Source organism: Choristoneura fumiferana, chromosome 9 (genome assembly GCF_025370935.1).
Source record: "Choristoneura fumiferana chromosome 9, NRCan_CFum_1, whole genome shotgun sequence".
In the NCBI taxonomy this organism is placed as follows: Eukaryota; Metazoa; Arthropoda; class Insecta; order Lepidoptera; family Tortricidae; genus Choristoneura; species Choristoneura fumiferana.
The window spans coordinates 2,807,789-2,822,163 of NC_133480.1; the positions used below are offsets into that span (position 1 = coordinate 2,807,789).

The window sequence follows — 14,375 nt, forward strand, 5'->3', positions numbered from 1 at the left end:
AGGCACCAACCATCCGTCCCCCTTTACATAAATATACATTCCCTTTCCAAAGAGTGTGAGGAAAGGACGCATAATTTTCCGCAATACCCACGTGCTAAGGCAACAGCTGTGTTTAATAACAAGATGGGAAAGACTGCATAAAAAAGGGTCACAACACAGGTAAAAATATTATGGGACTACAATGGTGGTTTTTTTTCGGTTGGTAATGTAGTTTAGTTGGTAACTAGTTTCACTCTATTCTTATAAACAAATATGTTATTTAGGACCAATCACAAGAGAAAGAACAAAAAAAGTTTGAGTAAAAATTTGTATGTGCAAGGGAGAGTGTAATAACTGTCTGTAGTGTGGTGTATATATCTGAGGCTCCCCATGAGGCTGACATAGTCACATTTGGTGTGCTAAAGCCTCGTTAAAATATCAGAGGAAAAAAAAAATTGTAGTTATACTATGAATATCCTCAGCAGAGCCCTGATACTAAGAAAAATATATGCAGTGAAGGGTCATTTTACATTGTTTAAGATGTACAAAGGTAAAAATTTACATAAAAATACCATAGCTTTTTCCTGTATCTGCCTTAACCTCCTGAGGGCTGACAAAATTTCTGTTTTCACAATTTGAACCGAACATCAATCAAGTTCTTTTTTTTTTTAGTTGAATGGTTTGTCTAACATAATAAAGCCTTATAGCCACCTGCCAGCTCTGCTAGACATCCAAATGTCAAATGTTAATTAGCAATATTGACCCTTTATCATATTGAAAGGATAAAAATCAAAATGTAATTAATAGGCTGCGTTTCCACCAGTGTTGCAAGGTAAATTAAGCATTCTTGTTGAGGAGTTTTCACAAGCAATGGCTTTGGTTAGCGAAACCCCTTCAAAAACCCTCCAAGGGAATACCAAAGTCAGTCCCTAGAAACAGCATAAGGTAGACTCGAAAGAATTTAACTAGGTAAACAAAAAAATTCAACTGAAGCTGTCAATTTGTTGTGCAACACTATACAAACAATTTCAATGATGAGCTAAAACTGCTTCTCTTATCAGTTTGATATTATCAGAGATAACACGGGCCCACTAGCTTTGAGAGCTCAACAAAAACTTACAGGGCACAGGGATGTGTGTCAAACTAAAAAAATGTAAATGTTATATTAGAACTTACAGATAAATCATAACAAAATAAGTTTCCGCTAAAAAAATATTGTGCTTTTTATGCTAACTGCACTTGCATTGCCATCCAATCATATGTATACAGTCAAACCACTTGATTCCAGAGTCTGGAATCCAGACCCTAGTTAAGTTAGTATCTAGTGGGAAATTACATTTGAAATTTCCCATGAGCTTTGGTTTGCGTGATAGACGCTGGACAAGAGCTATAGTCATTACTAATACAAGGATCTAGGTGGTAGAGATAACCACATCCCTTCTTCTTTGCGTAGGTAAATACATAATAGGTAATGATTGACATTGGTTGTCATCTCAACCGTAGGATATCCACTGTTGGACATAGGCCTCCCCCATAGACCTTCAGTTGTTTGGTTGGCGGCGGCTTGCATCTACCGTGAACCCGCGGCTTTAACCAGTTCATCCATCCATCTCGTTTGTGGACGTCCTACACTGCGCTTGCCAATCTGCGGTCTCCACTCAAGAATTTTTCAGCCCCATCGGCCATTCTTTCTCCATGCTACATGGCCTGCTCAAACAGATTTGAGCAAAGGAGGAGGAAAATCAGGACTTTGATGACAAATATAAATGTTGGAGCACTTGCAAGAGTGAGGCGCAGCTATCAGACTATCCTGCTCAGCACTCGCTAAGGCCAACATCATATCCATCACTGATAATTCTAATTAGAAATGAAATCCTTGTTAGCACTGATTTGGTTGATTTTTAAAGAGTGTGCTGTGATTTTAGCCAAAGCTGTGAAGAGCTGCTTAATGTTTGGTTACAGGTGCTAGATATGTTTCAGAAACATTCAGAATTGGAACATAGAACCTTCTCCTTTTTTGATATTGGTTTAAAAGTACTTCAAGACTGAGATAAAATGATATTAATAAAGGAAATAGCTTGTTAAGTTATAAATTTGTTTACATTTAAACGGACTCAACATAATTTTTTAAACAGATGTATTTAGAGAAAGTTTACCTTAGAATCTCAAATGTTTTTCTTTACACCTGTAGGTATGATAAAGGGTTAAATAGGAAGGTACATTACATACATATTAAGAAAGTCTCAAGACAATGACAACAAAAAAATCCATGACCAATCCATGATGAGACATCTTGAAAATATCCATGAAAATTCCTCTAACATGCTAGTTTTCAGTTGCCTTGAATTCTAATTTTATCAGATTATCACACAACACAAGTAATCTAAATTAACTAACAATCTTTATTAAATAGCCTATCAAAATTTGACAACTACTATAACAAGGCCTTGTGCAAGGTCCGCCCGGATAGCTACCACCATCTTGCTCGCTAATCCTGCTGTGAAACAGCAGTGCTTGCATTGTTGTGTTTCGGCGTGGAGAGTAAGACAGCCGGTGCAATTACTGGCACTTGAGGTATCCCATCTTAGGCCTCTAGGTTGGCAACGCATCTGCAATACCCCTGTGATGATCTCTTACCATCAGGAGACCCACAAGCTCGTTTGCCATCCAGTCGAATAAAAAAAAAAAAAAAAACCAACTGTTTTTAAAACAAAATTGAGATAAAGTCTGAGTAACAAACATTTTGAGATTAAGATTATGACCTATTACTGACCAGCAAATGGTTCAGTCTACTTGACATAATGTAGCAAATAAATGTGGTACATTAACTAATGATCTTTAAATTCCAAACCCAGAAAATAGTGTTCATGTAGTCATCTGTCAGTCTCTAACAAAACAAAAATAAATGTATGGACACTCCAAAGTTTAAATTTGAACAAACCCATACTAGAGATAAGAAAGTGTTCTAATTAATATTTGGAAGTCTGCCAAATACCATCATTTAGTTCCTACAGGCTCAAACAATAGTGAAAGTGGTTAAATGATAATACATTACATACCAGGCAAGGCCCAGAGAATACTGAAGTAATCACAGACACAACACAGAAAACCTTTGCTTATTGGATCACCAACACGATTTATTTACGCTCAATCACGGCAACGACGTGCTTCACGTATCAAACGAGATTTAATTAACGCAGTTATTATCCCAGGCTGAGGGATCAGCTGATCGCACGCGGCTAAATTAATCAAGAGTACACGATAAAGTAGGGCAAACATTTGGAGTAGCGGCGTCCGACACGAGTCGGTCGACAACGGCGGCGGCCGCCCGAGCCACACGCCTCGCGGCGCGCCGTACCCACGACAAAAAAACACCACGCATCCGTGTTTACCACCAGCCTTACATGCTGAGACACATAAAAACTGTCAATTTGACAACACCAAAACGACCAAATTCGCAACGTGAGCCTCGCGATACTACCGAACAACAAAGACATGTCAACTCTTTCAAACTGAACATAAAACTATAGTTACCTCGGCGGCCCTTGGCGATTTTTGCGTTTGTTATTCATATCTCCTTCGCCCGACTGCCCCGGCGGGTAGGCACCTTCTCGTCTGCGCGTAGGGACCGGAATTTTGGCAAATTAATATCACTTCTTTTACAACACAGTCCTTTCAACTTTCGCGGATGCACAAAACTGCAGTTGAAACTAGGAGTTAGCACTTGAAAGGAGACAACAGGGATTCATCGAATTCACTAATGTTGGTTTACATTTGCCGACAAATATAAATTTAACATATATTTGAGTACAAAATCGCAGTTCGATTTATTCTCGGGAACTAATCCCGAAAAATAAACGGGTTGGCAGATTTCTCGTGCCTGCAATCAGCGCAGGAATACAACATGGCGCTGTGACGTATATCAAGCGAATTGCAAAAAAACAAAATCACACTCTTATGATTACGCTTAGACACGCAACGATCACTTAAAATATATCTTAAATTTAAGATATTTTTAAAGATAAATATTATCACACACGAGTCGGAAAGAAATTATAAGGTCAACGTTTGAGTGACTTCCACTTATAGCACAATCCAATATGGCAGCCGAAAGGTATTTGACTTTTGGTGTTGCCATACTCAATTAAAGAACTCCATAAACAAATTGTTATCAGATTTATGCAAAATTCAGTACTTATTTGATAATAAAAAATTTGATGACCAATTTTACAGTAGCAAATATATGGGACATTAAAGTTTTGACCCGAATGAGTAAAATTATTAAACTAAAATTGCTGCAAAAAAGGGGTTTATTTACATTTACATCTCACCCGAATAGGGAGCAGAGTGAAATTTTTCATAATCTTTGCGGCAGAATGGTTTTACTGCAAAAATGCACAATTACCTTCTCAATCTTGTGCTCTAAGATTTCAATATTGCACAGCAGCTCATAAATCTATTCTCCCATATTTTAGCGAAATATTTGCCATACTTGCAGTGTCATTGACTCCGACAAATCAAGATTGCAACTTAACGGCTCAACGGAGTACGATCGCGCGCGCGCGAATTTCCATCCATCGATAAACGCGTCGCGAGTTTATATTGATCGTCGTGGGCGGATTTATAGGTCATACTCACTAAAAATGAGTCTCAAAAACGGGACAAAAATGTCCCAGCGCGAGAAATTCGAGCTAATTAACTCGGAAGTGCGTTCCTTTTATGAGTATTGTAAAGAAGCGGGTATGACCGACGCGGAGATGGATATAATATGTCGGCCCCTGACGAATGCAGTGCGGAAGGCGTCTATTAAAAGATGGACGAGGGTTTTTTTGTTTCTGGTGATGGTTTTGGCCATTGGTTACACTGTGAGCCAGACGGAAACGTTTCAGTGGCACGCCTCAGCCGTAGCAAGAATTGTGATGATAAAAATCCTGCCTATTTGGGACTGGACTCCGCTGTACTACAACAAGTGTCTAATCGAGCGGTCACAGCCCCAAAACTTGGATAACTTGGTGTCACCCACGGACTGCATTGCTTGTGAAGCAGTCAGTAAGTAATCTAGGACCTGTGATATTTTTTACCTACTAGGTACCATCGGCCAAATAAGTGGTCTATCATTTTTTATCAAATTCCTATCATAAGAATATGTCGCTAAAGTCGAACGGACGGACACGTCTATTGGCATTGTTGTTTTATGACATGCAAACAATTATCGACTTTAGGGTGGTAGACCGCATACTTGGCTGATGGTACTAATTTAAAACTTCCGATCTTCTAATAACAAGTAAAGGTTCAAGTGTAGTTCTATACCTATAAATTACAGGAAACCTGTAAGAAGCCCATAATACCTATTTAAAGTATGAATTTCCCTAACTAAGTACCTATGTACCTAGTCATTTTGTCGGTACGATTACTGAATCATGTAAAATAACTAAATTATTAAAAAAAAGCCTTTACAGTGTCCCACTGCTGGGCAAAGGCCTCCCCTTTCTCCTTCCACTCGTCTCTTTTTTTTTTTTTTAATTTTATGGCCTGGTTACTAGACCTTTAAGCCAACCACTCGTCTCTGGCTTCGGCAAAATGTTGCCAGTCCGGCTGGAATCACTCCAAATCATCCCGCCACCTTCTTTTAGGCCTACCTCTGCGCCGGTGCCCGTCGCTTGGACTAACCTATATGGGTTTAAAAAAATACTTGAACCAAAACAATTACTTTGCTTACCCTTATACAGGGTGAAAATACAAAATTAGTGTTTCGTCCTCAGTTAATGCTGGGTAATATAATGCATTAACTTTTGTTGAAATAAGTCCGATGAAGTTTGCGGTTTCCATACATTGTTCATGATTTCTAATTTCAATAATGTATAGAAACCACAATTTTTTTCAGACTTATTTCAACAAAAGAGTTTATGCATTATATTACCCAGCATTAACTGAGCATGAAACACTAATTTTGTATTACGTCCTAGATTTCACCCTGTATACTGAGTGGCAAAAAATCTGGCCCTCAAATGTATGCAGAATCGGTAATTTGTATGAAGGGTGGGCCAAATTTTGTGCCGCTGAGTATATTTATATCACAAAAATTTGTGCGATTACGATTAGTATGTGTTCTTAGTGTGGAGGTGGAGGAGTTGCATAAAAAAATTAGTTGCATAGACATATATATATATATATAGGTATCGTAGGTCGCGTGGGAGCAAAGTATAATTGTTTATAGTTCATTGATATGGATTTCCACAAAGTTTTAGTCCTGGACCCCATAACGCGTGGAGTGAAAAATTTAGGCAACCCGAACAGTGAGAAAAGTATGGCGAAGCTCGTAGACGTACGTACCTACGTCTTCGGATGCATCTTCTCGCAAGTTATTAACCACAAGCTTTGCCATACTTTTCATCCCTGACATAATGTATTTTAAATATGTCTAACTCTAACTAAACTACTTACCTTATAGGCATATCAAAAATATCGAAACATAACTCTAATACATTAATTAATAATAGAGTGCATGTCCCGATATTTTTAGCGACCGATCTGTAGTCACACTGGTGACTAGGTACAGTTTATTTTACCCGACCCATGGTCACACCAATGCACCCCCCAACCATAATTCAGTCCAGAAAATGGGTAGATTAGTTTCTTCTGCCCGAAAGGCAATCCGCCCAGAAATAGGGAGTATCAAGGTCTATATACCTAGTGCCATCCACGAAGACGCGTGTTTTTGACAAAATTAGACATTAATGGCATTGTAATAAGATGGCACACGTCATCGTGAATGACTCTACCTATAGTGGTGTGACTACGGATAAATAAACTGAACATAGTCACAATAGTGTAGCAAATTGGTGTGACGACGGATCGGTCATGATATTTTTAACCACCTATGCCGCTCCAAAATATCTGATGGCGACTGTACAACATAACCGTACTTTTATACTTATTTATTTTGTTCTAGAATCCATCGTCCGCGTATCAGACACTAACTACAACGAAGTATTCAACCACCATTTGCTCCGCGGCGCGCCGGTCGTTGTCACCGACGCGCACTATGATTGGTCCATTTCTCGTGCCGAGCTGAATCTCACCACTCTGATTGGCGGAGACGACCGCCTCAGAGACTCTGTGCCGTGCCGCATACTCACCAACATCCGCTTAGGGCGGCAACCCATGGACTTAGAAGAAATCGTCTCTCGAATCACAAACACTAACATACCTAGTTGGTTTGTCCATTTCCAAAACTGCGACATACGTGCAGTGAAATCCTTTAGGATCCTTGCACCTAGACCTTACTTCTTGCCTCCTCACATTCCACCTTCTCATTTCAACTGGTTATTACTATCAAAGAACTATGATACACATAGATACAAGTACTTAGAACTTGATATAGGGTTGATAATCATGTCTCAACTTAAAGGGAAGTCATGGATTCAGTTGAAACCGAGAGCCCCTTGCGAGGAAGACTGTTTTACCCTTAACCTGGAGTTAACTGAAGGGGAAACCCTGGTTCTAGGGAATTCACTGTGGGAGTTTGAATATCTCCCTGGTAAAGGGGAGAATGTTGCCATGATCACGGAAACTGATTGGGTGGAGTCATAATGTAAGGAAATTGACTATCAATATTGTTGTGGTAAATGGAAAGTAATTTAAAATAATCGTTAATGAGGTACTTAATACTTATGATTCCGGGTACTGGAAGAAACTTGGTTAGTGTTAAAAAGACTTGTAATAGAAAGTCAAGCAGAAATGAGGTTAGTTAATTCTATAAACATAACAACAGAAACAAAGAAATTATATTATATTATTACTTATGTAAATGGTACTGAGACATAAGTACAAACTACCTGTTTTTACACACAAATAATGTATAAAATCTGTTAAAACTAACAAATATAACTTAATAGTTGTACCAAGTATAACATTAAATTGGCTTGAAAGATTTCTTCAGAGGGTGGTCTTTGTTTCCAATTAGTACATTAGATCGCCTTGGCAGTAAAAAACTTGATCGATTTGGCGTTAAGTTTTTTTTTCTAGCGACATCTAGTGAGATGGCAACATTACGCCCATTTCTGACGCAGGCACTTCACATGTTTTAGCGAATACTGGTGCAGTGCATAAAATAACAGATCACAATTCCATTTAGACTTATTCAAATATAATTGTAACCATTTTCGAATAATATACCTTTATATATTAAGTCATCGCAGCATTTATAGACTGACTTGTTGGTACATATCAACACATAAACCCATCGCATCACATTTCATTATATACCTTCCATATAGGCGTAAGTTTTAATGTAATCTCTCGAGCAATTTGAGATACCAATGCCCATGACCAGAAAAAAAAACCACACAGGAATTTTAATAATGAAGTGTTTTAACAAAATTTATAGCAGCGAAATCCATGAGAGTTGGAAGGGTCTCTTCGGAAAGTCGAATATTTTTTGTCCTAACTTATTATTTGCTTGAATAAATTATTTCGCATAAAAATATTCCAAACTATAATTCAATCAAACATTATAAACATTTAGGTTGACCAAAAAATATTTGACTATACGAAGGTAAGTACCTAGAAGATGGGAATATATGCTCTAATGCAGACGTTTTCAACCGGTATATTTTCAGGTGTGCCACGATTACCGCGGAGTGTGTATTTTAATGAGAAAATATTACGAAGACAGTACGCGTGGCGTGTGCGATTCGTACCTAAAGGTGTCAACGAGACCCTATTAATAAACCTCCGGTGTCCGTTATGTTATACATATTATGGACGTTATACTGTACGGAACCCTTTACGCGCCAGTTCGACTCGCACTTGGCTATTTTTTACTGGTGTGCCGTGAAACTTTGATGAACGAAAAGTGTGACGTTTAATCCAAAAGGTTGAAAACGCCTGCTTTAGGGAGCAATTATAGTAATGTTTTGAATATTTCATCAGAAATATTCTTTTATTTTGTATCCAGTTGCTCCTAAACGTAAGCATCACAAACTTGTAACTCTGCACGTAGGTATATTTTAAATTTTGATCGACGAAGTACCTCAGCATTACATATTAATATATTATAACGTGAAGCACCGACGTCTCTCATTTCCCCTATCACCATAATGTTGCATCTTACCATGTAAAGGTCTATGACAACTCTGGAGTAGGATTATTGAAAATGGAGTCCGCGAAAATGAAATGGAGAAATGGAGGGAGGATTCAATTTTTCTTTCAATTTGTAATAGTAACAATATGAGTATCTTAGCCACCAAAGACGTTGTGAACAGGCAACACGCCAGAACTAATCTGAAACAGACGCGTAGGCCTGATAAATGGGCATCAGATGAAAGCTAGTGATTAGCTCAATCTAAATAATATATACCTACGAAATATGAGAGGTAATGGTGGATGAAATTAACGATGACAGCGCGAAGCTAAGTAATAATTATGTACAGTACGATTTTACAGTACGAGTTTACACTTGACAGATGGGCGTGCCTTCAGTCAATTTTCAACTTTGACGTCATACAAATAAACCCATTTTTAGTATACCGCTACCCACGTTTACAGATTATGTAAAAACTATTTTATTTGCATGACCTCAAAGTTGAATATTGACTTATCGCACGCCCATCTGTCAAGTGTTAACACCAAGTAATCGTACTGTATGTTATAACACTTTTAAGGGGCTGTTTCACCACCCATGGAATAATTTTAATTGACGGATAAATGTGATGCCGTCTCTGATTGTTTTGTTCGAATAGACGGAGACGGCATCACATTTATCCGTCAACTAAAATTAATCAATGGGTGGTGAAACAGCCTTTAAAGTCTCTAACTCCGTTAAGAGCGTTTATACCTGCTGAGCTGGCAACGTTGCATTTTTGTTAGTTTTTCTCGATTATTTCATAAAAATTGAATGAAAAATAAAAATATGGCCTGATAGAACTGTTCTTAATATACACCGTGTTTTCTTGATATCCGTTAACTTCGGCAGACGACTCAGTTCATTTATATGAACTACCTGATAATTAACCTTTTCGCGAAAATTAAAAATATAAATTTTGTTTCGTTGCATATAAAAAATTGAAAGGCTTTTCTTTAACACGACGATTGCTATACTATATATATATGAGACACTACACATTCAACTCTTTAATCGGTTATAAAAATATAAAATATGTTTGAGCAGGCAAAAAAAAACTCCAACTGCATATAAATCTCACATTCATTGTTAAAATGTTATTTATTTCGTAAAATTAAACACGGTTAGACATTGACGTGACACATGAGAGGCATCAAAAAAATCCACATATTTAACTTTCTTTTGCTAAATATGTATGAATTAAACACGGATTAGTTATGGACTGAAAAAAAAAACATAAATTAAGGACTTTTAAGCTGTTTTACTGCTAATAATTAATTATCTTAACTCTTGATTATCTTTTAAACAGTAAGAGTTAGGCCACTCGTGTCTTAGATAAATTAACTTCATTTGACCTGTAGATTGTTCCCTTAAAGTTAACGGATATCAAAAATAACACGGTGTATAAGTTAACGCTGTGTCTACTCCAATAATTATGCTTATATATTAAGAACAGTTCTATCGGACCACATTTTTAATTTTCATTATTTTTTTATGGAATAATCCAGAAAACTAACAAAAATGCAACGTAGTCAAAATACCACCAACGGGACTTATCACGCTAACACACACGAGTAATACTTACCTCGACGTTTCGGCAACATTGCAGTGGCCGTGGTCAAAACGAAACGTCGAGGTAAATATTACTCGTGTGCGTGTTAGCGTGATAAGTCCCGTTGGTGGTATTTTGACTATGAGTGAAAATCACGAATAAAAATGCAACGTTGCCAGCTCAGCAGGTATAAACGCTCTTAAGTAGTTTAAATTTCAACAGTTTGGACCCGTTCCTGGGAATTTTGAGCTTGTCACGATTTTGAATAGGTTTTGACCATTGAAGTTTAAGTTAGAGTTCTTGACTACTTGACTTGATTACTGCCAACGCTAACATAGGAAACATCGTAGATGTTAAGCCTGGCCCCAGGGATTCCATGGCGAATGCGACGAAGCTGAGTCGACAGCCAAACCTTGGGGTTATCACGCCTCCCCCCGACCCCTTCATACAGCTATAAGCCCAGTCTGTTTTATGTGGTAGCTGTTAGAAGTTATGCCTTGCTTGAGTTCTGCACAAGTTACAGATGTGGTAAAAATGTTTTTCCATCGTATTTTGGTAGAAAAGTTCGTCTTTATCGCTTTCTCAACTATAACTATAACTAGTGCCTTCCACGAAGACGCATGATTTTGACAAAATTAGACATTAATGACATTGTAATAAGAACCACGGCACGCGTCATCGTGAATGACTACCTATAGCTTACTGAAGTTTACCGAAGTTAATTGAGAAAGAAAGATAAATACGAACTTATCCGACAAAATACGATTGAAAAACACTTTTCAATAGATCTGTAAGATTAGCACTCAAATTAAATACGTAATTAAAAACTTAAGTATATTTATTAATTTATGTTACAAGAAATAATATAATAGAACAATAAATATCAATGAAATGACAATATGTATCGACTAAAACCATGATAATAATAATTGCTTCTCAAATATGAATATGGTATAAAATTACTTCCGTAAATCGACAGTTTATAATTAATAGCACTAAATTATACTTCACATAATTGTGCTTAGAATCGTATGGTTCTTATAAATATCGTCTAAACTAGCCCAATACGAAAATAAATAAATGCATCAAGCTCATACTTTAATGTAAATAAACTTCAGTTCAGTTTTTAATGCATTCACTGCCGGGAGTGTATATTTGCATCTTCGTGGTTTTTGGGCGTGTACCAAACATGCAATGAGGGCTATGAATTCGCCACTAGAGGCGCTAGTGTAGCGTGAGGTCTCCGAAATGTCAAATCTCGTTTTTGGGTGAGCTACGCGGGTTTATTTATAATTAGAATAATTTTGTGAATATTTTGCAATATCTGAAATTAATTATGGCAAATATGCGTTCCGGGGCAATGAATGTCTGTGTTTTGAGACAGTTTTGTCTTTCGGAAACCTTTGTCCTCCCTTCTTCCGAACAAAACGGGGACTATGCAACACTGTGGCATGCTCGATATTTTTATGGTTCGGTTTTATGGTGTATTAAATATGATTTTAATCTAAACTTTGTTTACACGTCCGTAATAACAGACTTTGAAAGCCATACTTAAAAACCTCACGCAACAGTGCGACAAAAAACGATAGCTCTCATTCAGCAGTCATTTAACGCTCATGTACTTGTAGAAGTCGAAGAGACCTGACAGTCGGCAGCTAACGTTTTAAAGAAAATAAATAAATCTGTTACCATTGGCTCCCATATTATGTAGTATATTAGTCATATCAGCGCCCATAGTATGTTAGTCAGCGCATAAAAAGTAAAAGAATACATTATACTAACCAACTTTAGCCATCGACTATCATCGTTAGGCTGCGTTTCCACCAGAGATGTGAAGGAATTTGTTTTTCAAGAACTAATAGAAACGCTTCATTTACCTATGTTTCTACTAAAGCTACGATACAGCGATAAAAGCGATAAAGCGAGGATAGGTCAATGAAACCTTTCCATTGGTTCATTTCAAACACATACCTCGCACGCATTTGGTGGATACCCACCGTCTGTGGTCAAGCTCAGCTCTTTGCGTTTAACTCCGTGTCACAAATCAGTCTGCATATAAAATTGAGCAATGACTAGCAAACAACACTGCCGACAGCTATTGGAAAAATTGAAATAAAATATTAACTATAAATACAGAGAAAACCTTTTGATACCGAGTTATATCTATACTAATGTCAAACACTCGAAACCCACGGGGAACTAAAGTAATTAGTAAACTACCCGCATTTAATGAACTACTACGCAGCAGCGTATACTGTTCTTAAGTTTTTTGCGGAATCTCTTTTTTATTCATTAGGAATTTGAGACAAAATATATTCAATACGTTATTTACTTTAACCATAATAAAATAAATACATTTACTTCAAAGGATAAGATTCACCTTACTTATGAATCGAATCGGTTGAAGATCGTTTTGAAATGAATAAATTTAAAAAAATTCTAGATCGTATTTAATTGAATCGATCTTCATAAAAATCAAATCGTAACGTGCATCCCTAACTATAAAAGAATCGATGGGAGACGACTTATGCTGCCGTGCCATGACAAAACACTGTATCTCAAGTTACAGTGTTTATTGGTAACATCAATTATTAAGCTGCGTGATTAAACAATGCAACCCTAAGTACAATGCAATGCCAAAATAAAACGCACGTAATTAATAGCTTGAACTAAAGTAACAGTCACTGAAAAAGTACTTGTACGGACTGACTCCAGATACGATGTCTTGTCATGGCAGATTCATAGTATCACGGGCGGCGAGTGTTTCACATTATATTGGTTATATTGCTAAAAATACTTTGGTATTTAGTCAGCCTTTTCTTTGTGCAGCGGCTTTCCGCGCACCCATAAAAACAAGTTCTTCAGAGACAACACAACCGGGAACATTATGGGCAGGAATAGCGGTATGTAGATGGCGTATCTGAAATACAAAGAAAATTGCATAAGGTTAAGGGGGCCTACCACGCTCTCTTAATACGATTCAGTTTAGGCTCTAAACTGAACTGCATCGCTATTTCGTACCACGACGTTACTTTTGCGATTCAGTTCAAGCACAATTCAACGACAGCGATACAGACATTTTCATTCAATCACTTCAAGCGGTTTTCGTACCATGACGCTTAACTTGAGTGGGAATTGAATCGCTTCAGTGTCAAATTTAGCGATTCAGTATAAGTTACTCATTCTGTCAATTCTTTTGGAATTTTAAGTGTTTTACTTGGAATATTTATAAATTTCAAAGAACTTTTAAACTTTTATTCAAGTTTTATAACTTTTCATAGGTACTCACGACATTGTGATTCTTAACTCCTCATTGATAAAACTAATTTTTCAGTGAGAAAAGAGACTCGTGTATTAGTGACAGCGTAAACATTTTATTTGCAATCAACACAACGGTTGCTAAGAACACGGAAGAACATAGAGTTATGGTTTTCCAAAATAAAGAGGTTTTAGTATACAATATTTGGTTTGCATATAGCGGCATCCCTTTCGCGACTTAGCGTTTCAGTTTCGGACCAGAGACAATATCGGTCTTTCATTCACTTGTAAACCATTGAGACTCAGCTCTGAGAAATAAACGTCGTGGTACCAATTTCGACGATTCAGTTTAGGTGCCTAAATTGAACTACTCTTCGTTTGGATCGTTTATGAAAAGATCATGGTAGGTCCAAGGCCGTTTGAATTGATTTTGCACACGACAATTGTAAACAACTGTCTGAA

The 14,375-nt window shown here is 37.2% G+C and overlaps 3 protein-coding genes across 5 annotated transcripts in view; 1 reads left to right on the top strand and 2 right to left on the bottom strand.

Moving 5' to 3' along the window:
- The window catches only part of LOC141431447 (uncharacterized), a 62,165-nt gene extending 58,092 nt beyond the window's left edge, over positions 1-4,073 (bottom strand). The window contains exon 1 of the mRNA XM_074092630.1: positions 3,514-4,073. Coding sequence (XP_073948731.1) covers positions 3,514-3,551 — 38 coding nt within the window. The 5' untranslated portion in view covers positions 3,552-4,073. The remainder of the gene's footprint in view (positions 1-3,513) is intronic.
- A 472-nt stretch (positions 4,074-4,545) lies between these two features.
- On the top strand, positions 4,546-9,047 carry LOC141430978 (uncharacterized). The gene is made up of 2 exons (XM_074091888.1): positions 4,546-5,028; positions 6,932-9,047. Exons 1-2 carry the CDS (start codon positions 4,623-4,625, stop codon positions 7,570-7,572), a joined length of 1,047 nt encoding a protein of 348 aa, XP_073947989.1. The 5' UTR covers positions 4,546-4,622; the 3' UTR covers positions 7,573-9,047.
- A 2,428-nt stretch (positions 9,048-11,475) lies between these two features.
- Positions 11,476-14,375, bottom strand: part of LOC141430993 (GPI transamidase component PIG-S-like) — a 103,950-nt gene continuing 101,050 nt past the window's right edge. For all 3 annotated transcript variants that reach the window (XM_074091909.1, XM_074091911.1, XM_074091910.1), the window contains exon 11: positions 11,476-13,575. In XM_074091909.1, the coding sequence (XP_073948010.1) occupies positions 13,461-13,575 (115 nt within the window). In that variant the 3' untranslated portion in view covers positions 11,476-13,460. The remainder of the gene's footprint in view (positions 13,576-14,375) is intronic.

Bases quoted from the DNA above. Each gene is read 5' to 3' on its own strand.
- LOC141430978 (XM_074091888.1), top strand. From the start codon at position 4,623: ATGAGTCTCAAAAACGGGACAAAAATGTCCCAGCGCGAGAAATTCGAG. The intron at 5,029-6,931 runs GTAAGTAATCTA...ATTTTGTTCTAG, and splicing joins CATTGCTTGTGAAGCAGTCA to AATCCATCGTCCGCGTATCA.